At 37.9% G+C, this 21,520-nt stretch overlaps 1 protein-coding gene across 1 annotated transcript in view; it reads left to right on the top strand.

Moving 5' to 3' along the window:
- Positions 1–21,520, top strand: part of LOC104081631 (CMP-N-acetylneuraminate-beta-1,4-galactoside alpha-2,3-sialyltransferase-like) — a gene marked incomplete at its 3' end in the record, with an annotated part of 110,192 nt that overhangs the window by 54,241 nt on the left and 34,431 nt on the right. Inside the window, exon 4 of the mRNA XM_009584459.1 lies at positions 14,067–14,159. Within this exon, the coding sequence (XP_009582754.1) occupies positions 14,067–14,159 (93 nt within the window). The remainder of the gene's footprint in view (positions 1–14,066; positions 14,160–21,520) is intronic.

Genomic DNA, 21,520 nt, shown 5'->3' with positions numbered 1-21,520 from the left:
CCCGTCCTGCCTAGGCATGGGTAAGAGTGTGTCTCACAGGCTAAACGGAGGAATTCTGACTGTCACAAGCAAGAGTGTCCTGATGCTTTTTCTGAAAAATTATTTCAAGGTTTAGCATACTTTACAACATTGTATTTTCCTGGCAGTTATTTATTTCTCTTTCATTTCAGATTTTTCTTTGACTTTTAATTCATGTCCTTCTACCTAATCTCCTCCAATCTGTACTAATTGTTTGAGCACTTCAAATATTTAAGAAATGAACCCTAGCTATTCACAGTGATTCAATTACTGGGCTGTTTGTTGTTCATCCATCAAACCTCCCACGTTTGGGTGGGATGTAACTGCCATCCCTGTTTTTTTGTTTTGCTCTTCTTAGCTCATTTCAGTCTTTTTCAATTTTGATCCTTTGGAATTCTCTTAAGGATTTCTCATGTGAGTCTCCATTATCTAACTTTGGCATACCTGTGTTAGACACAACCTCAGTCGATGAAGAAGATAAACACTGTAGAACTCGGAATTATTGGCTCCTTAGATAGAACTGATTCATTACTTGATTTGTTAAGTGCAAACAAAGTCAAAAACTTAGTTTGATGCTTTTAAAAGGGCCAGTTTCCTGAAGCTGGAAGTAATTATGAACCAAACCATGTGGGAAAAGAATGTAAAGCAAAAATATGAATGGCTGGGCATTGTTTAGAGCAGTTTTATACTGTTTGCCCCAACAAGTTCAGTTTCATAAGAAAGAAATGTTCATGGAAAAACAGTTTTACCGAGAGCATAAGGGAAAACAGTGATAATGTATTTAAAGAAAAGGTAGAAGTGTGCAGTGAATACATGGAGTTTTGTTCTGTTTGAATGAGGGGGAAAAAAGTGCTTTCCTTAGTATCAACAACAAAAATTCAAGCAGCAGATACCTAAGTTTATGTGCTTTAGAATTGGTATGTCTGGACAACGTTCTTGCAAGAATTCTGAAGAAGTAGCTGAGGACTTTTTGGACTGCTAGAGATTATGAATAAATCTTCAAACACTAGGGGTTCTCCATGTTCTTGGCATAAAGTTGATGTACAAATATTTTAAAAGCAAAAAGGAATGACTCATAAGATTTTTCAATCCGTTTTTGATTCTAAGCACAATAACATAACGGCCAATATGAGTTTCCACAAAAAAAAAAAAAGAAAAAAAATTGTAATACATATAGTTCCAATTAGTGTGCATATTAAATAGGAAACACTTTTTGTTAGATGGGCTTGTGCTTCAAGTGAATGTCCATGAAGATGCCTGGTACGCGTGAGATTGATCTCTTTCTTGATATGTTCCTCTTAGGACTGGGTTTGCATATTTTGTGTTCTTTTAACCAGCCAGACTAGTTGTATAAAACCTGGGAAGTCTATAAAGAAAAGGCTCAGTTCTTTTTTTCCCCTCCATATCTGTAAGGTGGAACATTTATTCTGCTTGTAGTTCTTCACCACAGTGATATTAACCTAATTAAATGTATGTATGTTTGTTTGTTTGTTTTCCTGTGGTGGATATGGTTAAAACTAGTTAACTTTACAAGTTTCTGTTAACTGTTGTTTGAGCAAAAGTTTTTACAGTCATTACATTCACAGAAGGCTAAATTTTCTTTAGTAGCAAAACCCAATTCAGGGATTATCTATAAGCTCATAAATAACATGCGGCCCTCCTGTTGCTTTATCCTTTTGGGAGAAGAGCATATAAAAAGCCACACTTCATGTTCTTCCTTCAGGAAACTGTTCTAAAACTCGGAGATAAATTACTTCAGTTTTGGCCAGCTTCTGCACTGGTAAGCTTGTTAAGTTTCTAGTTACTGAATATCCTCCTACAAAGACCTCTGAATAATTTATGAAAATTGAATGGATTGGGCTATCTAAGCATTGATCATTCCCAAAACTTCAGTTAAAGAGGTTAGAAATACTGCGTTAAGACCATTAAAGGAATTAGTCTCATTCTAATGCTAATTGGCTATGCAGTTTACTGCAAGGACTAGACGTTCTGTGGGATCATGGGTTTTGATACAGATTTATGTTAAAACACTGGCGTTCATCATTGTATTCTTGATATTGGTCATAATGAACAAAGTACCAGCACACATTGTGGAAACAGGTGATTTGTTGCTGCCTGTCCTGAATCAAAGCAGTTGTGAGCTTATCCTTAAGCTGATGCAAGAGTTGCCTCTTTTGGAAATCCCAAAGGCATGTATATGATTACCAAGCATCAATTCTGCACCTGCCTCGCTTGACATAGATCCTTTCTTTCAGGCCAGCACTGTTCCACCTCCAAAGAGAAATCTACTTCCCTTTTGTTTCCCCTTGGAAATGTTTTGGGGAATCCTCATCTCATGGTTGAATGGAAATCAAGTGTATTCCAGTAAGGGAATGTTATACTGTTTATCAAGCCTGCCTCTGAAGCCTGTCACTTACTCTGAAGAACACCCTTGCTGTAGTATCTAGACACAGCTTAGTTGTCAGCTCCTAATTTGTATTTTTCTGTAGCTGGCTGAGAGGAGGTTTTGTAAATGTGGTGTATGGGAAGGGACAGCTTACTTTACTCAGTCTGCCTCTAAATTTGTCTTCTGCATTGCTGTAATGTGACCAGAGACGTCAAAGCTTTGCTGTCTGTATGTGCTGAGAATGCCATACATAAATTTTAAGAATATGTAGTAGGTCATCAAGGCAGGGAAGAGTTTGGTGGGACAAACATGTACAGACTTCTTGCGTGCTGGGGAAGGACAGTAAAACCAAGACATACTTTTAACAGCTGTGATTATAATCTATTAGGTAAGAAAACAATATTTCATTTATGCTGCAAGAAAGCAGGAAGCCTTATTGCTGTGCTTGAGAAGAATTGCCTAGCAGAAGAGAAGATGGTGACCTGCCAGGTAGTGACATGCTGTGAAACCATGATCCTTAGCTTTCTACAGAGTTGATAGGCTATAGGAACTCTAGGTGAGGGAGACTGAAGGAACCCTGTTAAATATAATCCAGAGGTGTGTTTTATTTCACTCGTTCTGTTCCCAGTCTTATGACTGGAAACCTGACAGTAAGTCTTGCTTAGTAAAAATCTCTTTGTTTTACTGTTTAAAGTTGTTCTAGGACTGAAGGACAGGTAAGTTTTTATTAGGTTGATAAATTTAGAATATGCTTTTTCCTTGAGGAAGCATGACATTGCTGCTAGCATCCTTGACAAATCTGCACTGGAGAAGTACTCTAAAGGACCCCTGACCTGACAAGGGCTGGTGGGAGAGCTGGTGTTGTGTGATGCCCATTGCAATGAACAAAACATGATGAAGGCTACTGTGCAGCAGGAAGGTTACTTACAGCTGCGTCTGCTGTGCCATGTTGGGGAAGGAGTCATGTAGCAGTTGTTGCTGTAAGATGTTTTTGAGTTTATGGATGTTTGAATTGAATTGTGAGGCTCAGGTGAGGTTTTCTCTAGATGCTTTTGAGAAAACCAAACAACTAAATTAACTTTTATGAAATACTTTATACTCTTATATTACACAGAAGCCCATGTGATTCTTTCTCAGCTCACAGCAGAAATGAAAACAGGCAGAAATGCTACTCCTGACACTAGCTGCAGCCCCACTCCTGCTGTCAGCAACGAGAATCAGGACCACAAAGGGAGGGACAGAAAACTACAGAACACGTATGTGCTGTTTCTTCCTTGTCTGCCATGCAATCTGTTCCAGCCCGTTAAAGAAGGATAAACTCAAAAACTGACAAACATAATGGTTTTTATTTGCATATTGAATGTGTTTGGATACTTCTGTTTGATTTCATACCTTTTAACTCCTACTTAGAAATATCTTCCCCCTGGCTCTTTAAAAGGGTTAACCTTGAAGACCTGAAAAATGTGAGCAGTGTCCTACACAGCTGCAAAATATTGAGTGTCTTCCTCCTGCTCCTTTTCATCCTCTTTTAGTGACCCTTTCTTACATCATTGAAGGCAGAAATCCCCAAAGGTGGTTGTGTCATTTGACTGTTTGAGTTGGGGACTCTGATCTGTACAGGATTCAAAGCTGTATTTTATCATCATGGAACTCAGCCTCAGGTGATTTTGTGAAGTGTTGCTATTTTGATGAATTAACAAGGAGGAGAGGATAGGATTTGTACTGCTGAAAAGTGAAACCTGTTTCAATGCTCAGCCTTGGAGCTCTCCTTTAGCCTGTACAGCAAACATCTTAGAAAACCACTTCTCTCTCTTTCTTTTGGAGAGCCATGGATAACCTCTTTAGGACTGATGTTCAGTGAAGTTAGGGGTGGTATAAGATGAAGGAAGGTCTGATTAATTGGGTTGTTCACTGTTCTTTGAGACAAACTTTATTCTGTTCTTTGACTCATCGTGGTTACACATGGCAGCTTGGATGTTGGTTGGATGGCCTTTTCAGACAAGCAGCTGCTCTTTGAAGTGGAAAAGAAAAGAAGTTATTTTAGCAGAAGAGCATTCACTAGAACAATGTATGGAGTAAACAGGAGAGTTGTTTGATCTGGGTGTCTCTACAGCTGTTCTTACTGTTAAGAGTTCTGCCTATTCTTAATTATTTACCCTAAAGCAGTTTGGTCTTTTGTTAGTTTCCTGAGGGCACGTTTAGTCACGGTATCTGCAAGGTTCCTCCAGGTCAGGGTTATGTTCTGTATTTACAGCAAGGTTTCTGGAGGAAACATTTTCCTCCCAATATGTAGCCTTCCCCTTCTTAAGACTTCAGTGTGGTACTTATTAGATTAGATGTCTGTTTGAATTCATGACATCTGTCTCTAATATAGATCAGTGAAGATAGCTTTTTTTGGACTACTGCTTCAGAAAGAAGAGTGAGAAAAATTCAGAGCCTCATGACTATATACAGCATTTTGTAAAACGACTGTTAAACCACATTCCCCAATTGTGAGGTCACCTCTACGTACCATCTAAAGCAATTTATTCACTGACCAGTGGTTTTTTCCTCTCAATTTCAGTCCAGCCCAGGAAAAAAAAAAAATTAAAGCCCTTGCCATATCCAGAGTCGTCTTTTTCTTTGGTTAAGAGGAGTTAAGTTGTTATTCCTTCCCAGGCTGTCCAGATCTTCCAAAGAAAAGTTTAAAGGGCAACCTTTATCACCCTTAGCCCTGCAAAGTTACTGAAGAAACTGAAAAGAGAGGGTGTTGTGAACTGTTCTTGTTAAAGATTTGCTATCAGGTAGCTGAGAGAGATTTTTCCAAGTGGGATTTATTCCCCTAAGGTTTGGTCTCTGCCAGTTGCCTATGCAATCATCTGCCACCGCAACAGAAAGGGTTGAACTTCCTTTGTGGGAAAATAAAAATGGCCAGACCAAAGGTTCACCGGCCCCAATGTCTTTTCTCAAAGTGCTCCCTAGAATTGTTTAGGGAAGCAGAAAAATACACCAGTGTGAAGCGATCCTTGCTCCAGTATCGCTCTCCAGCTTCTGAGGAGGGGAGGCTTTGGTATTCCTGAGTTGGGGATGCTGTTACACTTCTTAATAGCTTTTAATCCCATCTATACATCTGGCTTCTATAACATACTGACGTAAAGAAATCCACTGATTAACTGCATTTTACATGAAAGAAGTGCTTCCTTCTGTCAGTGTTTTGCTGTGTTTAGGATGATTTTGGTTGATATTCCAATGATATGGGAAATATTGAATAATAAATCACTGTTGATATTTTCCATAGCATTCTGCTGTGCCAGTGTGCTCTCACACCTAGGTAAACACGGTGAGTTTCTCTGAAATGAAGTGTTCCATAGCCTGGTTGTGTTCTGCAATGAAATGAATTACATTTTTCAGAAGGAAGATTTGGTGATTAAAACCCTAGTGTAACTGATTTTCTCATTTGGCATTTAAAATTGCTAAGCACTGGATTTTGATATTTAAATCTACTAAACTGTAGTATCCACAGATGTAAAACTGTAATTTTGGCTATGATGCTTCAGGAAATCTTAGTTGATCTTTTTTTCCCCACAGCTGTAGGCTTTGGGGGAGTATCTTTGTATTCAGATGTACCAATTCTTATTAGTCTGAGCAGGGGATTCATGGATTCTAATTGGGTTGGATTATTTATTCTCATCTCTTTAGCACTTGTTTGTCTCTCCTGGACCTACACTGCTGGATTCATTACACTACAAATAGAAAAACACTGTTCCTGATCCAAAGTAAGCATTGCCCGTTCGTAGATGTAACAGATGAGGGTTGGTGATGAAGACTTAAGGGTTACAGCAACAAAATTATGACATTTCAATTTATTTTCTTGCATTCCTTCGTTTGGCCAAAAGTGGATGTGATAGGTGAGCATTTTATTTCCCATCAGACTTTTAATTGGCTCACTTTTTATGGCCATTGTGCTAACAGTGAGTTTTGAGAGGTATTTAAATAGAGAATTGCAGCATTTAATTTTTGCAAGTTTGAGAATTACATGTTCTAATATAGGGAGCACTATAATTCTGACTTTGGGGAGATAGAGTTTATTTAGACATTCTTTAGACGGTTCTTTCAGAAAGCAGTTCAGGTAGGAGTCCCAGTTGACTGCTGAGAGAGTTTTTATTGACTACTAAGTGAGTCCTAGCACAGCCCATCTCCAAAAAAGTGACTATCCTCCATTAGGTCATCCTTGTCTCTTACTGTAAAACCAGAATGTTGGTACTTATTACTGAGGATGGAAAACAGTAATTTTGGATCTATGGAAACTAGAATAGATAAAAGTCCAATAATATACATTCAGGAATTATGTTGATTATCAGCAAGTAACTTCATCATTAAGTTACAAGTTTCTTTGTCCAAAGTTTAATAAATAATCAAAAACTCAGGGAGCAGTCATCTTCATAAATTGATTTTTTTTTTCTTTCTTTGGTAAACAGCTGCCTTCTGTGAAAATAAAATTTCTGTATATCATGCTTTTTGTTTAGTCTAACAATTGGTATTTCAGCCAGTTGTTTTCTCCTTCCCATGTTTCTTTAAAAACACAAACAAACAAACCCTCAAATGGACTGTTTTCTTTACTCCTTATCTGTATCTATTTGAACACAATTCTGCTTTTTCTCTGTGCTACTAGTCTTAAAGGCAAGATGTAACAGAAACTTTAAAAAAGGGGAAAGTTTATAAAAACCAAAGGAGATCAGGAGATCAGGGATATTACTCAATTCTTGGAGGAGTATGCAGCATGAGGTCACATACAAAATGTGCCATGGACTTTTCTTGGATTTTTTTTAACTGCATCCTTTTAATCTGGTTTTATAAACTCAGCATTTAGTTTCTTTATTTACTTATTTAAAACAAACAAAAACTTTTTAGCTTGAAAACTTCTGATTCTTTTGTCCACAAGGATCCCAACACTTCTTTAGGAGTTGATAAAAGGTTATAAATTGAGAAGCTCCAGGCAGGGTTGTTTGATTCTGTGAACTGTAAGAGATGGTACAATGATATAGTCCTTTCTGATAGAGAAGTCACTTACAGCTGTATTTCTTAAGATGTTTATGTATTTAGCACTGCTGAGACTAATCTGAAATTCCTTCTTCTGTCTAGTGATCTAATTCCTAGTATGTCAAAGACCAGGAATGGAATTTAGTAAGGAAGTAGGATCCTCGTGCCTTTTTTGTGGATGGAAACCTCTTCAGTGTGTGTGCAAAGACGACATTTCACAAAGGGTGAATGGCATTGCCAAGTGTTAGTGGTCTTCAGCTGTCAGTGCCCCTCTGCCTAGTGTGCATTTACCAAAGGCGGTAACATTGACTTTGCATTGTGTCTTCATTCAGGGCTGTGGAGGTGGGTCATGGGTTTTGGTAGAATGTCTTTAAAACTTTGTTTTCCTGGGCCAGTTTAATGTGACCTAATCTTCTACAGCTGGTTTTCTTGAGTAGTCCAAATAAATAAATAAAAGTATGTGTTGATTATCTTTGCTGTTAAGAGATTAATTTCATAAGAAGCCACAATTTTTTGTGGAGAAGCAGAACAGGACTTTTTTTTTTAACGTGCATCATATCTTTTTTAGAAAGAGGGATTTGGGCCATCTCTCCTCATATTTGGTCATACAACCTCCTTGAGGAATTTGCTTACATACTGAAGTAACATTTGAAAATATTTACATCTATTTAGCTGGCTATAGTGTGATAGATGCATTTCCTGTCTCTTTCAGTGTAAGCATTCTGTTTTTCCTCTTCTTTCTATCTCCTCATTCCCTTCTTTTGTTTGTTTAGTTTTTCCTCAGCTGGAACTAGAAAAATAGCAAATATCACATGATCAGACCGTGTAATTCTTTGAACCAAAGTTTGGAAACTTCTAACAGACTGTAATCAGAGTTCCTTAAACTTCTGTCTCCAGTGTTTCCTAACCCACGCTGCACTCCTGTTGAATGTGGAGCTCCAGCCACATACCAAGAGAGGGTTCATCACCTCATCTTGTTTCCATAGTGTCTTGCACTCAAGGAGATTCCACCTGTCAAAATGACGTGATGATCGTGACTCTACTTATAAAGTCAGATGTTCAAATACATTTTTTCAGTCCCTTGCTGTTACTGGTGTATGGGAATTGACTGCTATATAGGTGAAGGCTGCTGTTGTTGTTAATGACTTCTCTTCCTCTGGCTGGATAGCAGTCACTGAAGGAGAGTAAAAGAGTTGCATCACCAGAGCTGCTAAAGGTGTCCTCCCATGCCTTTAAGTGAACTGGTAGTATTTGCTGTGAGGCTGACAGTCTGTAATGAAGCAGAGAGTTGATGGGGCACTTACTTTCTCATTTGTCTTTTTAATAGAAGTTCCTGACAGCTGGGAAGGGAGGGCTGGTTTATGGTTTTGTTTCAGGGGTTTTCCCCCTCAAATGGGATTTGTTGCTTTACAAGCTTATGAGATGTTATGAAAAAACATACTGAGACTGGAAGCTGACTATTTATTAGACTATAACTGATGTATAAAACAAATACCATTCAAAGATCTGTGACCCTTTGATATTAATTGAAATATAAACAAATGTACACCCTAGCCACTCTGGTTGTGTCTTCATTAGTATCTTGTTTGGAGCAGTCCTGCAACTTTGAAGCAAATCCCATAATTGTTTCTTACCCTATGCTGATTGAGTTCACAAACTGGTTTTGAAATGTAGCCGTGGGCTCATTTAGGGGAAACTAAACCGAAAGCTTTATTCCAGGAGTCTATGAAATGCAACAATATTTAACTGGGGACATGAGAGTCCAAACTAAAACTTGGCCTTTTGGCCAACATTCAGCCATGTATGTATGTGTCAGATACATCTGGCCCAGGGAATCTGACTGGAGTTCTATCTAAAATGAAATGCCCTGAATCATAGAATCATAGAAGGGTTTGGGTTGGAAGGGACCTTTAAAGGTCATCTAGTCCAAACGCCCTGCAATATGCAGAGACATCCTCAACTAGATCAGGTTGCTCAGAGCCCTGTCCAGCCTGACCTTGAATGTTTCCAGGGATGGGGAATCTCATGTGGTGTAGATATGGGGTCTTAGCATTAACTGCTTTGATTTAGTGATCTGCCAAATAACTTGCTAATATTATTTCATCATTAATTCATAATAACCACTATGTTTTACATGCCTTTCATTTCATGTTCTCATCACTCATCTCTCCTATTCATTCTTCAGGTATCATGACATACATTTTGTAGAGCTGCTGTATAGGCATAAGACTCAGGTTATTTTGGACCAAAGAGAAAGAAACTCCAAGGGCAAAGAACTCTTTTCCTTATTTCAGAAATGTATCAGTACGTATATTTTGTGTGCAAGAGTAACAGCAAGAGAAATCAGTCCTCAAATAAGATGATCTCAAGCAGATGAAGTTTTTCAATTTTTACAATCTACAATGTAATTCCATGTGGAAGACAAAGAGGCAAAATCTGTCTCTTAAAGTAGATTTTGTAATACTCAATTAGTGAGCTTAGTTGCAGTTTTTTTTTTAGTAGTCCAAACACTGAGTTTGTATTAGTAATTTCTTTTTTTAAAATGGATTTAGATTCCAGTCCTATGAGGATGACATGCTGTCCCTGATCAAGACATGATGAAGGAATTAATCATGGTGACGTTTTCATGTTTGAGATTAAAAGAAGACACACATCTGCCAAATGCAAGCAGAACGAAAAATCTTGTTACTTTTTCTAAATCCTCTGAAAGCAGCTGGATTTTTAACTTACCCAAATTGTGAAATTTTGTTAAGATTGGTATCCACATAACAGTGTAGAGAAGCACAGAAAATCTTAAGAATTCAGGATGTGTGCTAGTCTCATAAGAGAAAAGTCAGAAAAAAAAGCAAGAGTGCGTTTTCTTTTTAGTGGAATAAGCCGATTATTTCTCTTTAACTTCACCCTCATGCAGGCACTTGTTTAAAAACTGCAGATGTTTACAGTTACTGACTATGAATTGTTTCCCTCATTTAGTCTGGATAAATTTATTATCTTACTGGGTTTTTCCTGCACAAATCTGAGCAAAATTTAGGGGTTCACAGTGTCATCTAATTATATCCTTTCTGCTGTCTCCACTAGCTCTTTAACTACCTCAACCCAACTGATACTTTCACTTGAACTAGGAGCATGAGAATCAGGAGCTGGAATAATGTGCTTGGACCTGGAAGATGTAAAGGAGATTTACACCTTTGTGCCACAACAGTCATAATAGCCCTGGCTGGCTTACTGCAACAGCTTTCTGTGTGATCAGGGTAGCCTTGGATTCCAGGCGCAGTAATGGAGCTAGTGAGATGGAGCTATTTACTAGTAAAGAACTAAGAAAGTAATATTGTTTGGTTTGGTGCATAGTTCTTGACCCATCCATTGTAAGCAGCATTCAGAATTATAAAACAAGAATCAAACATAAGCTCTTGAATGCTGTGCACCATGTTTTGGTAATTTGTCAGGCGGCCTTTGCAGAGTGTACTTTCAGTAATAGTGCTTCTTCCATTTGGAACTAAGAAACATAATCAAAGAAGTAGCAATATATGTAGCAGTGTAATAAGTACACTGTCATCAGATATGAAGGAGATGCTTATTCATACACTTCAGTTATGTACACATTTATGTTACAGAACTGTGTACCTGCTAACAGCAGTGTGATTTTACAAAGCTGGATTTGTTTGAAAAATGTGTAGGTCTCTATGACGCTTTGTGCAGGATGTTTTGCAGTCCGATTTATGGAAGAGCAATCTCTGCAAGATCTGTGAATTTTGCAGAAAAAAAAAAAAACAAAGCAAATTTAGATATCTAAAATTATGTTAGCTTGGATAGCTTGATGTGGTAGCAGAATGGCTATATCCAGCCTTACTCTAAATGTTTTGCTTTGAGTTATACCTAATGTAGGCCTATGATTATGAGCATGCTGGCAATGACAGTGTGTAATGTGTAATCTGAAGAAATTGAACAAATAAAATGTGTCCGTAGATGGATTTAAAATGTAGAGTGCCCAGTTCTAGTTTTCTGTAGCCTGCTGGCTCAATATGTGGCTAGAAGAAAGGAGATGAGCAAATGTTGAATGATACGAGATGGCAGCTACAATTGGCTTATGAGCATTGTTCTGCCTCTGGCACTCTGGATCATGAACTTCATCACATCCAAGAAATGTTAACAGCTCAGCCCCTCGGGCTTTAGCAGCTCTGAGGATCTTTGTGGGTTTTGTAATTGACAGCTCCACCATCAGTATGCGGCTCTGATTGGCATTCTGTGCGACTCAAATGCATGAGGGTTTCAGCCTCTTTTGCAGAAACACCATGATGGGCATCTGAGTGACATTTTAATTTGATAATGAAAGCGCCATTAAATCAGAAAAGAGAAAAATGCCTGTGTTTGTGGCACAAGATATTTTGTGTGACCACTGAGGTCATTTGAGAAAGGCCTGCTGTTGAAATAGTTATACAAGTTTGCCAGCAATGACTCACTACCGTGGTGGCTGCAGACAAATTCCAGTTGCTTTCCACTTGTTTTTGAAGATTTTGGTATTAGGGGTTTCTGTATGTTGCTTAAACAGTAAAAATCCAGCAACGCTTAAATTTGCTTGATAAAGATTAAGATTTCCCACACCTCTTCATATGTGAAATGCTGCAACAAGCTGTGATCTGTACACCCTTTTGACTGTGTCAGAAGGGGATATATTTTAGCACCATTAAAACCCTCTGTTTTATCAGCAACAGGCCTTTCCTTCCTGTGCCTATTTCTAAAGAGATCCTGACTGGAGTCAGAACACAAATGATTCAGTGCAAGTCTTCGGGATTCAAACTTCTAGATGCTCACGTCTTAGATGTTTTCTCATCTTTCTCATTTAGAGATATGTATTATAATATCACCTATGGAAACCAAACTTGTGGATTTGGGTTTTGCTAGGCAATGTTACACTGTATCTGTCTCTCCATATCTATATAATATATTTAGAGAAATCTAATCTTTGCTGTAAATAATTGACAGTGTAAATAGTCAAATATATTGTTCTGCCATCCTATAGATGAGGGATTGTGATAGTAAAATACTATGTTTTGACCAAAACTATGCAGGAAATCTGTGGCAGAATTAGAATTGGGTCCATGTTCTTAAGCTTTTTCTGCAAAGGTCTTAAGAAATTAAATACTTACAGTGACTTTTTATTTTCTCCAGTTTATTTTCTCTTCCAGCTGTTGAAGGTTTAGATTTTTATTTAGCAGAAATAAATTTTATTCTTTAAGTACTGTAGATTTAGGAGGTTTTGTACTATATGAGGCTAATGGTAAAATTAACTGTCCGTGTATTGATCACCCAGTTGAAACTGGCTAGTGATCTCTTGGGAAGTGACCCCAGGACCAGTACAAGAAGGAGAGTTGCCACCAGTTCAGCATGGAGTTACTGTCATTCAGATATGTAATTTTGCCAGCCAGGGTTCTGTTGGTACCACTGCTCACAATCCCTCCAGAACCTTGTCTTCAGCTCAGGGGTCCACTCCCTTGAAACTCTCTAAATCCATGCTCATTACATTTAGCAGTAGTTTGCTAGTTAAGTGATATTGGTGATGTACGTGGTGGTGATGCGTGGAAAAGAAAGCATGGTTGTGATAATAATGGGCTCTTCAAAATTATTTTTGTGGACCTACTCTGCGGATCTGTACTGTCATCTTCATTTGACTCCTACTGTTGACCTGTAGGAAAAAACCTTTCATTACTTGCCTACCGCTAACAAAATGGTGTAGCAAATATAGTATTATCTATTATCTTTGCAGTAGTTAGCACTTGCAACTTCCGCTGAATGTTGAGCATGTAACTGTAAATGCTCACTTTTTTTGGAAGAAATATTAATAATTCTCATACTGTGACTGACTTTAAGGCATCTAGTGTTACTTTGAAAGCACAAGTGAGTTAACTCTTGTAATGTTTTCGTGAAATGAATGAATGTAAAAATTTTGCAGGTGGTGGATAGGGACACAAATAAAATTCAATGTTTTTCCCAGGTCACTCAGTAGATCTATGGTAAAAGCGTACACTGGACTTAAATATCTTTTCTTGAGATGCTAATCTTGTTTCTGTACAAAAACTAAATGAAAAAACCCCAATATTCTGAATTTGGCCCCGAAATCTCTAGGGAATCTGAATTAAGACACACGTCAACAGAACAGCAGCAATGTCATCTGTTCCAAATACTGAAAGCATGCATCCCTTGATGATAGTCTGTCAGAACTGCTTGGCAGTTTGTTTCAAATGCTTGAAATGTATCTTCTAAATAATACTTTTCTATAATTTTAACTTTGGCTATTTTTCTAAAGTATGATCAAAGCAAAGTGCTGTTGATGTTTTCTTCCTTTTGAAAGGTTGAAGTCTAAAATGATATCTTTATATTTTTCTTCCATGAGCTTTACCTTCCTAGGTATGAAAATCTTTCAGCAAAACTAGTGGTTTAGCGGTATTTCAGATATCTTTAATCCTATCCTTTGTTTGTTGTTCTTCTGTGATGCGATATTGCAACAAATAAATACCTGCCTGTGTTTGCTGTTATTCCTCACAGCTGTTTGTCAGAAAAGCTATAAGTAAAAAAATAACTTGGATGATTGCAAAAGCCAGTTCATAGCCAGGAGAGTCCTGACTCTCTGCTTACTTTTTCACAGGCCTCCAGAATTGGCATCAAAGTATGCAAATTTCTCTGAGGGAGCGTGCAAGCCTGGTTATGCATCAGCACTCATGACTGTCATCTTCCCAAAGTAAGTAATGACTTTACTGGGGTTTTTTTTTCCCTTCTTCCCCTGATGACTTCTCATCCTTCAAGGTGGGTGATCTGCAGAGATTGTCTTGAAAAGTGTCATTATTCTGTCACTTGATTGGTTCAAGGGGAGACTGGTGTTGAAATTCTGGGCTATTTGAGTGGTCAGTGGCAATGGCTTAATTGATTTCAGTTTGACTAGGGGCTTCCTCAAACAGTAGAGAGGTCTGTGTGTTGAATAATAAAACAAATTACATTGTCAGTGCATGATAGAGATGTGTGGTCAAGCTCACTGCTGGTACCAGATGATGCAATCCTTAGGAAGCTTCGGTCATGAAGTGACAGATTAAGTTATCTGGAGTAGTAAAGTGTGGTCTTTTCTTTTAACTTGGGAGAACATGGTAAAGCACCCCTCAGGTGCCTGAAGGCTTTGCAATATTGTTTTCCAAAGAGTCTAAGACATGTTATTAACACGTTGTGCATCTTACTGTTGAGAAGTTATTGTAGCTGAAGTGTTACTAGTTTATTCAGAATTTGTCTCCCTCTGAAGGGGTGGAAAGTTGCAGTACTGTTTGATAGCTTTCAGAAATGAGCAATGTAATCATAACAGATCAACTGAAACTTACCTTTAAATTTGGCTTATGGCTTTCTCTAATGCACCATGTGGCTTCTGCATTTCAAGGAGTTTGTAGAACTGCTGGAAGACAGTTCAGAAGATAGATTGGCAAGAACATTATACTGTTAGGGCTCAAGGATTTCAGTTTGGTTCATCAAATGGAAAATTTGACCAAATGGTTGACCTTTGTACAAGCTTCTAATACATGTGGAAAAGATCCTCTAGTGCAGTGACTTCTTTGGCAAAAGATTTATTTTATTTCTTTTGAGGAGGGAATTTCCATGGCTTGCACATACAGAGGTTAGGTTTGGTGACCATGGCCTCCAGGCCAAGCCTGGAACTAATGGTATCTTCTTTCTTTGTTTTTATTGGCAAACATGGTATCTGCAACCTCTAAAAATTAAAAATAAAAATCTGACATTGCCTTGTAACCAGCAGATACTACAGCCAGGCCTTAAAAACAAAACAGTAAGTGTTGCGACTATGTTCTCCATTGCCAGTGTAAAACAAACAATTATCAGTATTCTCTTCTGTGTGAATTTTGGAACTCTGGTTAGAATATAAATAAATACTGGAACCGAATGTAGATATATTATCATCCTCTTACTTTAAGAACTTTCTGAGTGCTTTTAAATCTGTGTTTGTGTACATATTAAATGTAAATAGTATAGAAGAGGAATATAAGGTAATTAACTGTGGTAAGATACCTGAAGCTAACGCCTTCCTTTCTTTATACAGCTGAAACCTAACTGCCCTTTCCAAGGCATGGTTGTTGTTACATATTGGTTCTGCAGAGATAAATCGTATACACTGAAGAAGGAAGACTGTTTAGTACAGTTATTAAGGCCAGAAAAATACCGTTAATGGTCCTTTATCCTGATTTGTTTCATGACACAGGACATGGTGTTTTCTTCCAGTAAATTCATCATGGATCAGAGGCTAGCTAGCTTGATTTAAAGATTTTAATTGATGGAGAATCTGGTAATAATGTGCTACATTATTCCTATGGATAAACTCATAATTGCAAAAATATTAATCTTATTTTAATTTTAAATTTTAAATTTTATTTTAATTTCAAATTTATTTAAGACTTTGGCTTCAAAAAGGAGGGGTTTTGCCTGCTAGAATCCGAAGTGTTATTTGTTCTCCCTCAGTAGCTGTTTACAGATCGCTGTTCAGTCACCTTCTCCCAGTAGCTGATTGCATTGAACTAATACCATGCAAAGAGGTAGTAACTTGTCTCTAGTCTAACTAGGTGGTTGTTGTCTTGTTCATACATTGAAAAATCATATTCATAGTTCTAAAGACAGCATCTCACTGGGGATTTATGTTCACTTGCTTCTCTAACATGAACCCGAAACCTTACTAAGGTTGACATTTTTTTCCAGGGTGTCCTTTAATTCTTTATTAATTGAATCAGTGTTGGACATTTAATTATTTTACCTAGGACTGGTGTAAGGATGGCTGACCAGTAGTTCTGCAAAGAATTCCATGCTACACTTAAGATTCTTTCTCTTCTGAAACTTCTCTCGTACTTAAAGAACTATACAAAGTTAATGTTACCAAGCCAGGTACCATAATTTAATGTATTTAGAACTCTTAAGGCCAAATTAGCTTGCCTGTTGATTTAAGAATTTGAGCTGCATGATTTCTTTTATTCTAGCTTTTGGTTTCGGTTGCTTGTATCATTAGGAAAACATCATCTCTGTGGCTGACATTTTTCAGGCTTGGTCTTTGCCATAAAATGTGTGTTTTTGTTGGGTGTTTTTATTATTTGGATAAAACTGGTTTGGCTGTTTTCAAGCATGAATAAAATGAATAAATGTTTTCCCATTCTAAAGGTTCCTGACTTTTTAGTGCAATTTTAAATGTAAATAGGCAAAATATGATGGAAATAGTTGAGATAGAATAAATATTTTTCAGAGGATGTAACTCTTCTTGGTAAGTGCTTCTTTAATGGTAAAAATGTGAGTTCAGACTTTACCAAGCATAAGTAAGCGCTAGATGGATTAAAGAGCAATGCCCTGAGAAATCTCAAAATGTGTTTGCTGGTAAGGAAAGACTAAATGTTTTTTGTTTGTTTGTTTTATGAGGTCCTCAGTTGATCAGTTCTCATTCTAGCAATGCTAGATGCCTTCATCAATAATCCTAGCTGGAAAAAATCCTAGGTTAAGTGTGCAGATGATATGCTTATTGAAGAGTACTAAATAAAGGATTGGTTACTTTTAGAGAACAATCTGGATTGCCTGATTTAAATGGCCACAGTCCAACAAAATATATGTTAGTACATCCAATATGAAATAAGACATCTGGGAAGAACAAACGCAGATTATACCTTCAAGATAGAAAACCTCTGTCTTGGAAACAGACACAGAGAAAGCTTCATATAATCTCAACAAAATATCATAGCTGAAATGCTATTTCAGGTTCATATGTACACACGTAAGTTGAGAAATTTTGTGTGTAGCACTGATTTAAAATTAAAAATCCAAACCCCCCCAAAACCCTACAACCCAAGACTTCTAGAATACTGTGTCCAGTTTTGATGGTGAAAGTCCAAGAAGGGAGGGGAAATAAGAGATTGAAGGAAAGCCACAAAAATGAATAAGGACTGGCTTAAACAGTAAAGTAAACAAGGCTCCTAGAAATAAGTCATCTTTCTGAAGTGGGAGTTGTATCCAAATGAGGAGAATAGGAAAGAGCATTAACTTTGGCAAGTTAAATATAAACCATAATGAGGTAGGCCAAAAAAATGTTGAGGAACAACTTTATAAAGGCATAAAAAAAAAAAAAGCTTTTTGTCTAACTGTCAAAAGCAGAAAGTCTGCCAGAGATCCCGATGGGCTGATTGATGATCGTAATATTACATGTGAGCTAAGGGAAGGTAAAGCCGTAGCAGAGAAGTTATTTGCATTGCTATTCAGTGCAGCACAGTTCCCATGTGGAGCCTTCCTTTCTGGGGGACAGGCTGGGGGAAGCTGACAGAAGGTTGACGTTTTGGAGCAAATCGGCACAATGAATTGCTAGGAAAAGTTCTCACTTTGTGAAGAACTCAGTGGTGAAGTTGCCGAGTTACACACGGTTGTGTATAATCATTGTTTAAATTGGCCTTAGAATGGAAGAATGAAAAGCAGTAAACGTGTCAGGTTTTTCAAGAGGGGCCCATGGAGCGTTTGGGAAACAGGAAACTAATCATGACCCTGGTTTCTGTATTGGGCACCTCGGTAGAAACTATAAAAAAAGAATTGAATTAGTGTTCGTCCATAGGAATAAAGGCGATGATAGAGACGAGTCAAGTTGTCTTCTGCAGTGGGAAGTCCTGCCCTGTAAATCTGCTCATGTTGTTTGAATGACTGGATGAGCATTTGATAAAAGTGATTTAGCTAATACAATATGTCTGGAATTCTTTAAAACAAAACAAAAAAACCAAGCAAACGCTGCTTCAAAGACTTTTGGGACATTAAACTGGAGTAATCCTGTAGTGGTTAGGTAGTGACTAGGTAAAGATTGGAAACTGTATGGAAAAAAAAAAAAGACGACTGGACAATATAGGGACGTTACCCCTGGAGTCCTCTGGAGAACGTGTGCTGGGATCTCTGCTGATCCAAGTGCTCATAAGCTATCTGGAACGGAGGATGAATAATAAAGTGCTGACATGTTTTTCCAGGTAGCAAGACCAAAAGCTGACTGTGAGGAATGTCAAAGGGGTCTCACAGCGCTAAGTGATGGGGCAACAAAACAGCAGGCCAAATTCAGTTCTGATAGATGTAAGGTAGTGTTTGTTGAGAAGATTGATCTGACAGTGTATACCTAATGATGGACTTGGTTATGCCTTGCAAATAGGGAAACAGATCTTGGAATTACTGTGGAGGGTTCTGTGACTTATTGACCAGCGATGGTTAAAAGACCATGGACATATTAGGAGATAAATGCAGAAAACTCAAGAATATGTTATGACACTGTATAAGCACCCCTTGTGCCTCTATCTTCAATAACACATCTACTTCTCTTCAACTAATTTTGAAACGGGTCTAGAAGAATTAGGTATATATAGTGGTAATAAAGACTAAACAAAAACATGGAGCTATTTCCATGCTTAGAAAGATTGAATAGACTTAAACTTGTAAAGCAAGCAGAGGGTATTCACAAGTATGTATAATATAGTGAATGGCATGGAGGAGATGTTTAGGTGATTGCTTCTCTCACTACAAGATTCAGTGGTATTAAATGTAAATATTGTGCACCAAATTTAACATAAACAAAGGGAAGTGCTATTTCATGCTACTTCCAGTTACATTTTTCTGAGAATGAGTTCCATAGTGGGCAAAAGATTAAAAAAAAAATAAAAAGATTGACGGTCAGGTTCTATTGACCATAAGGATTGCGAAACAGGCATGGAAATCTCTAAGTTACAGGAGGCTGGAACATAATGGATGTTGAGGGCAGAGTGTAGCTTTAAATATTCCCTGTTTCTTAGGTTTTTTACTGAAATATTGGCCAATGGACACAGACATCAAGTATTGGGCAAAATGGTCGTTTGGTCTAATCCATTGTGCCCATGCCTGTGTTTTTGTTTTGTTTGGTTCTGGGTTTTTTAATTATTATGCCTTAAAGGCATAGCAGAAAAACATGCTGTAATCTGAATCATGACAGTGGCTCCCCACCAAGAGAAACGGATGCATGATCTCAGTGCTGCATCTCTGTGTAGGAGCTGGCTAGCTGGGCTGCATCTGCTGCTCACTGTAAATGAAAGAGTTACCTAATTTTTCACTTTCCAGGGCAATACGATTGTGCCTCTTGCAAATCTCCAACAGTAAATAATGACTCAAAGTGCCTGAAGTAAGGTTACTGGTTTTGGAATGATACAAAGGAAATGGCAAGTGTCTTTCGTAAAATGGCATCAGTAGGTCAGTGAATTAGACTACTATGTTCAGTGAATTAGACTATTTTTAGTAGGTCTGAGGTCACCTACAAGTCTGGAGCTAATGCTTTGACCTTTTTGTAGAAGGCACTAACTTGTGTTTGCAGTGGTAACACTGCAGTCTCCTGCATGTCTGGCCTTACTGTGGAAACGATGCTGCCTGTATACAGTCCTCTCTCTTTTTCTATGCCCTATTCTTTACCAAATGAGAAAGGAGACTTCTGCCCACGGTTTGCGGCTGACATGCCAGCCTGGGACAGTTCAGCTACTGACAATTTTCCAACCACAAGCTCTTGTAAGTTGGCAGCTAATACTAGAAATTAGAGGAGGCGGTAAATAGAGAGGGAATGGCTGCAGACTTGTGAATCTGTGTTTGGTAGAACATGGGAAAGAAGTATTCAAAGAAAGATAAAGAGTATCTGAAAGGATTTCAGAATAAGGGGGAAAGTGGAAATTCAATATACAACAAATCTGTAGGTGTTGTGGCCAAAATAGTGAATTTAACATTTGTGATTCAGATACATAAGACTATTTTTAGCACCAAGGATATGATCATAAACATCTTTCTAGTTAATCGGTGCTAAGAAATAGTCTTTTATGAATCACAAACTTCTTTAAGTCAGTTCAGAACCAAAATCAGTTTGGTTTGTTTCATTATTCTGGTGCAAACTTTCTTCATTTTTTTGCTTATTTTCAATACCGCAGCCTGCTCTCCACTCCGAGGAAAAACAGCTCTCCTGTAAACTCTTCTGGGTTTATATTGTTTATATTTCCATACTGAATTGTTTCTTTGTACATAAAGTTCAAAATTTTTTAAGCTTTCATATCAGCAGAGAATGCATGACACGGATTTATGCCAGCCATGGAAATTTCAGTGGCTTTCTCTCAAGTCATTCTTCTGTGGTTTTTTTCCCCTTGATATTGTAGGTCATAGACTCCCGTGCGTTTCTCCACTTCCACAGGCCAGTTGTGTATAGCTGGGACAGCTCCAGAAGGTCTTTCTCTAGAGTGTACAGGCTAGACTCCTGTCTCCTTGACACCAGAGCTTGGCAAAAATTTCTTTGTCATTGCTGTCTTGCAGGTACAGCTTATGCGGCTTTTATACTTTAGGAAAAAAAACATTCTTACATGCATTCTTACATGCAAATGGGGGATAGGGGCTTCAGGTGGAACTGTAGCTTTAGCAAGGGCTTTAGTAGTGGTCCCCTCTTCCCAAATACTTCCCCATTTGTTTCCATATCCCCTTCCAGGAGGCTGTGCCTCTTATAAGCACACAAGAGCATCCTTCCATTCTACACTTTCCTGCTTTGTTACATAGATATTCAGAAAAAATACTTCAAAAAGAGAATTTGTAACCCTCTGCTTAGAACTGACTTTATTCAAGTTTGGCTGTCTTGGTGCCTCGTGAATTACTGCCATACCCAGCATGGACTTGTACTCAAGTGACAGGGCACGAGCTCAGTGCTTAGAGACTGTCAGCGCAGGTGACGGCTGCTTCCTTTGTGATTAACTATTTAAGGAAAGCAGAGGAAGCCAGAGGATGGCAGCTTCATGTGGTTCGTGAGAGCTCACTGAAGAAATAGGCTGGATAATTAGTTTGCCACTGAGGATTGCTATGGGAATTCACAACTATTCCCTGACTGTAGTGTGATCCATCTGCTGCATATTTTGCGGTCTCTTCAGGTGCAGTGGGTAGTATCTCTTAATTTTTTAAGATATATAAAATTGTATATATATGCTGAATTAGTTATTGATAGAGGGTTTTTTTGTCTTCTAAATATATGTATAATTTACATCTTTTTGTAATACACTGAAGTGGTTCATT

This window comes from Fulmarus glacialis, unplaced genomic scaffold (assembly GCF_000690835.1).
Source record: "Fulmarus glacialis isolate BGI_N327 unplaced genomic scaffold, ASM69083v1 scaffold149, whole genome shotgun sequence".
In the NCBI taxonomy this organism is placed as follows: Eukaryota; Metazoa; Chordata; class Aves; order Procellariiformes; family Procellariidae; genus Fulmarus; species Fulmarus glacialis.
This window is presented reverse-complemented; position numbering and strand designations above follow the sequence as displayed.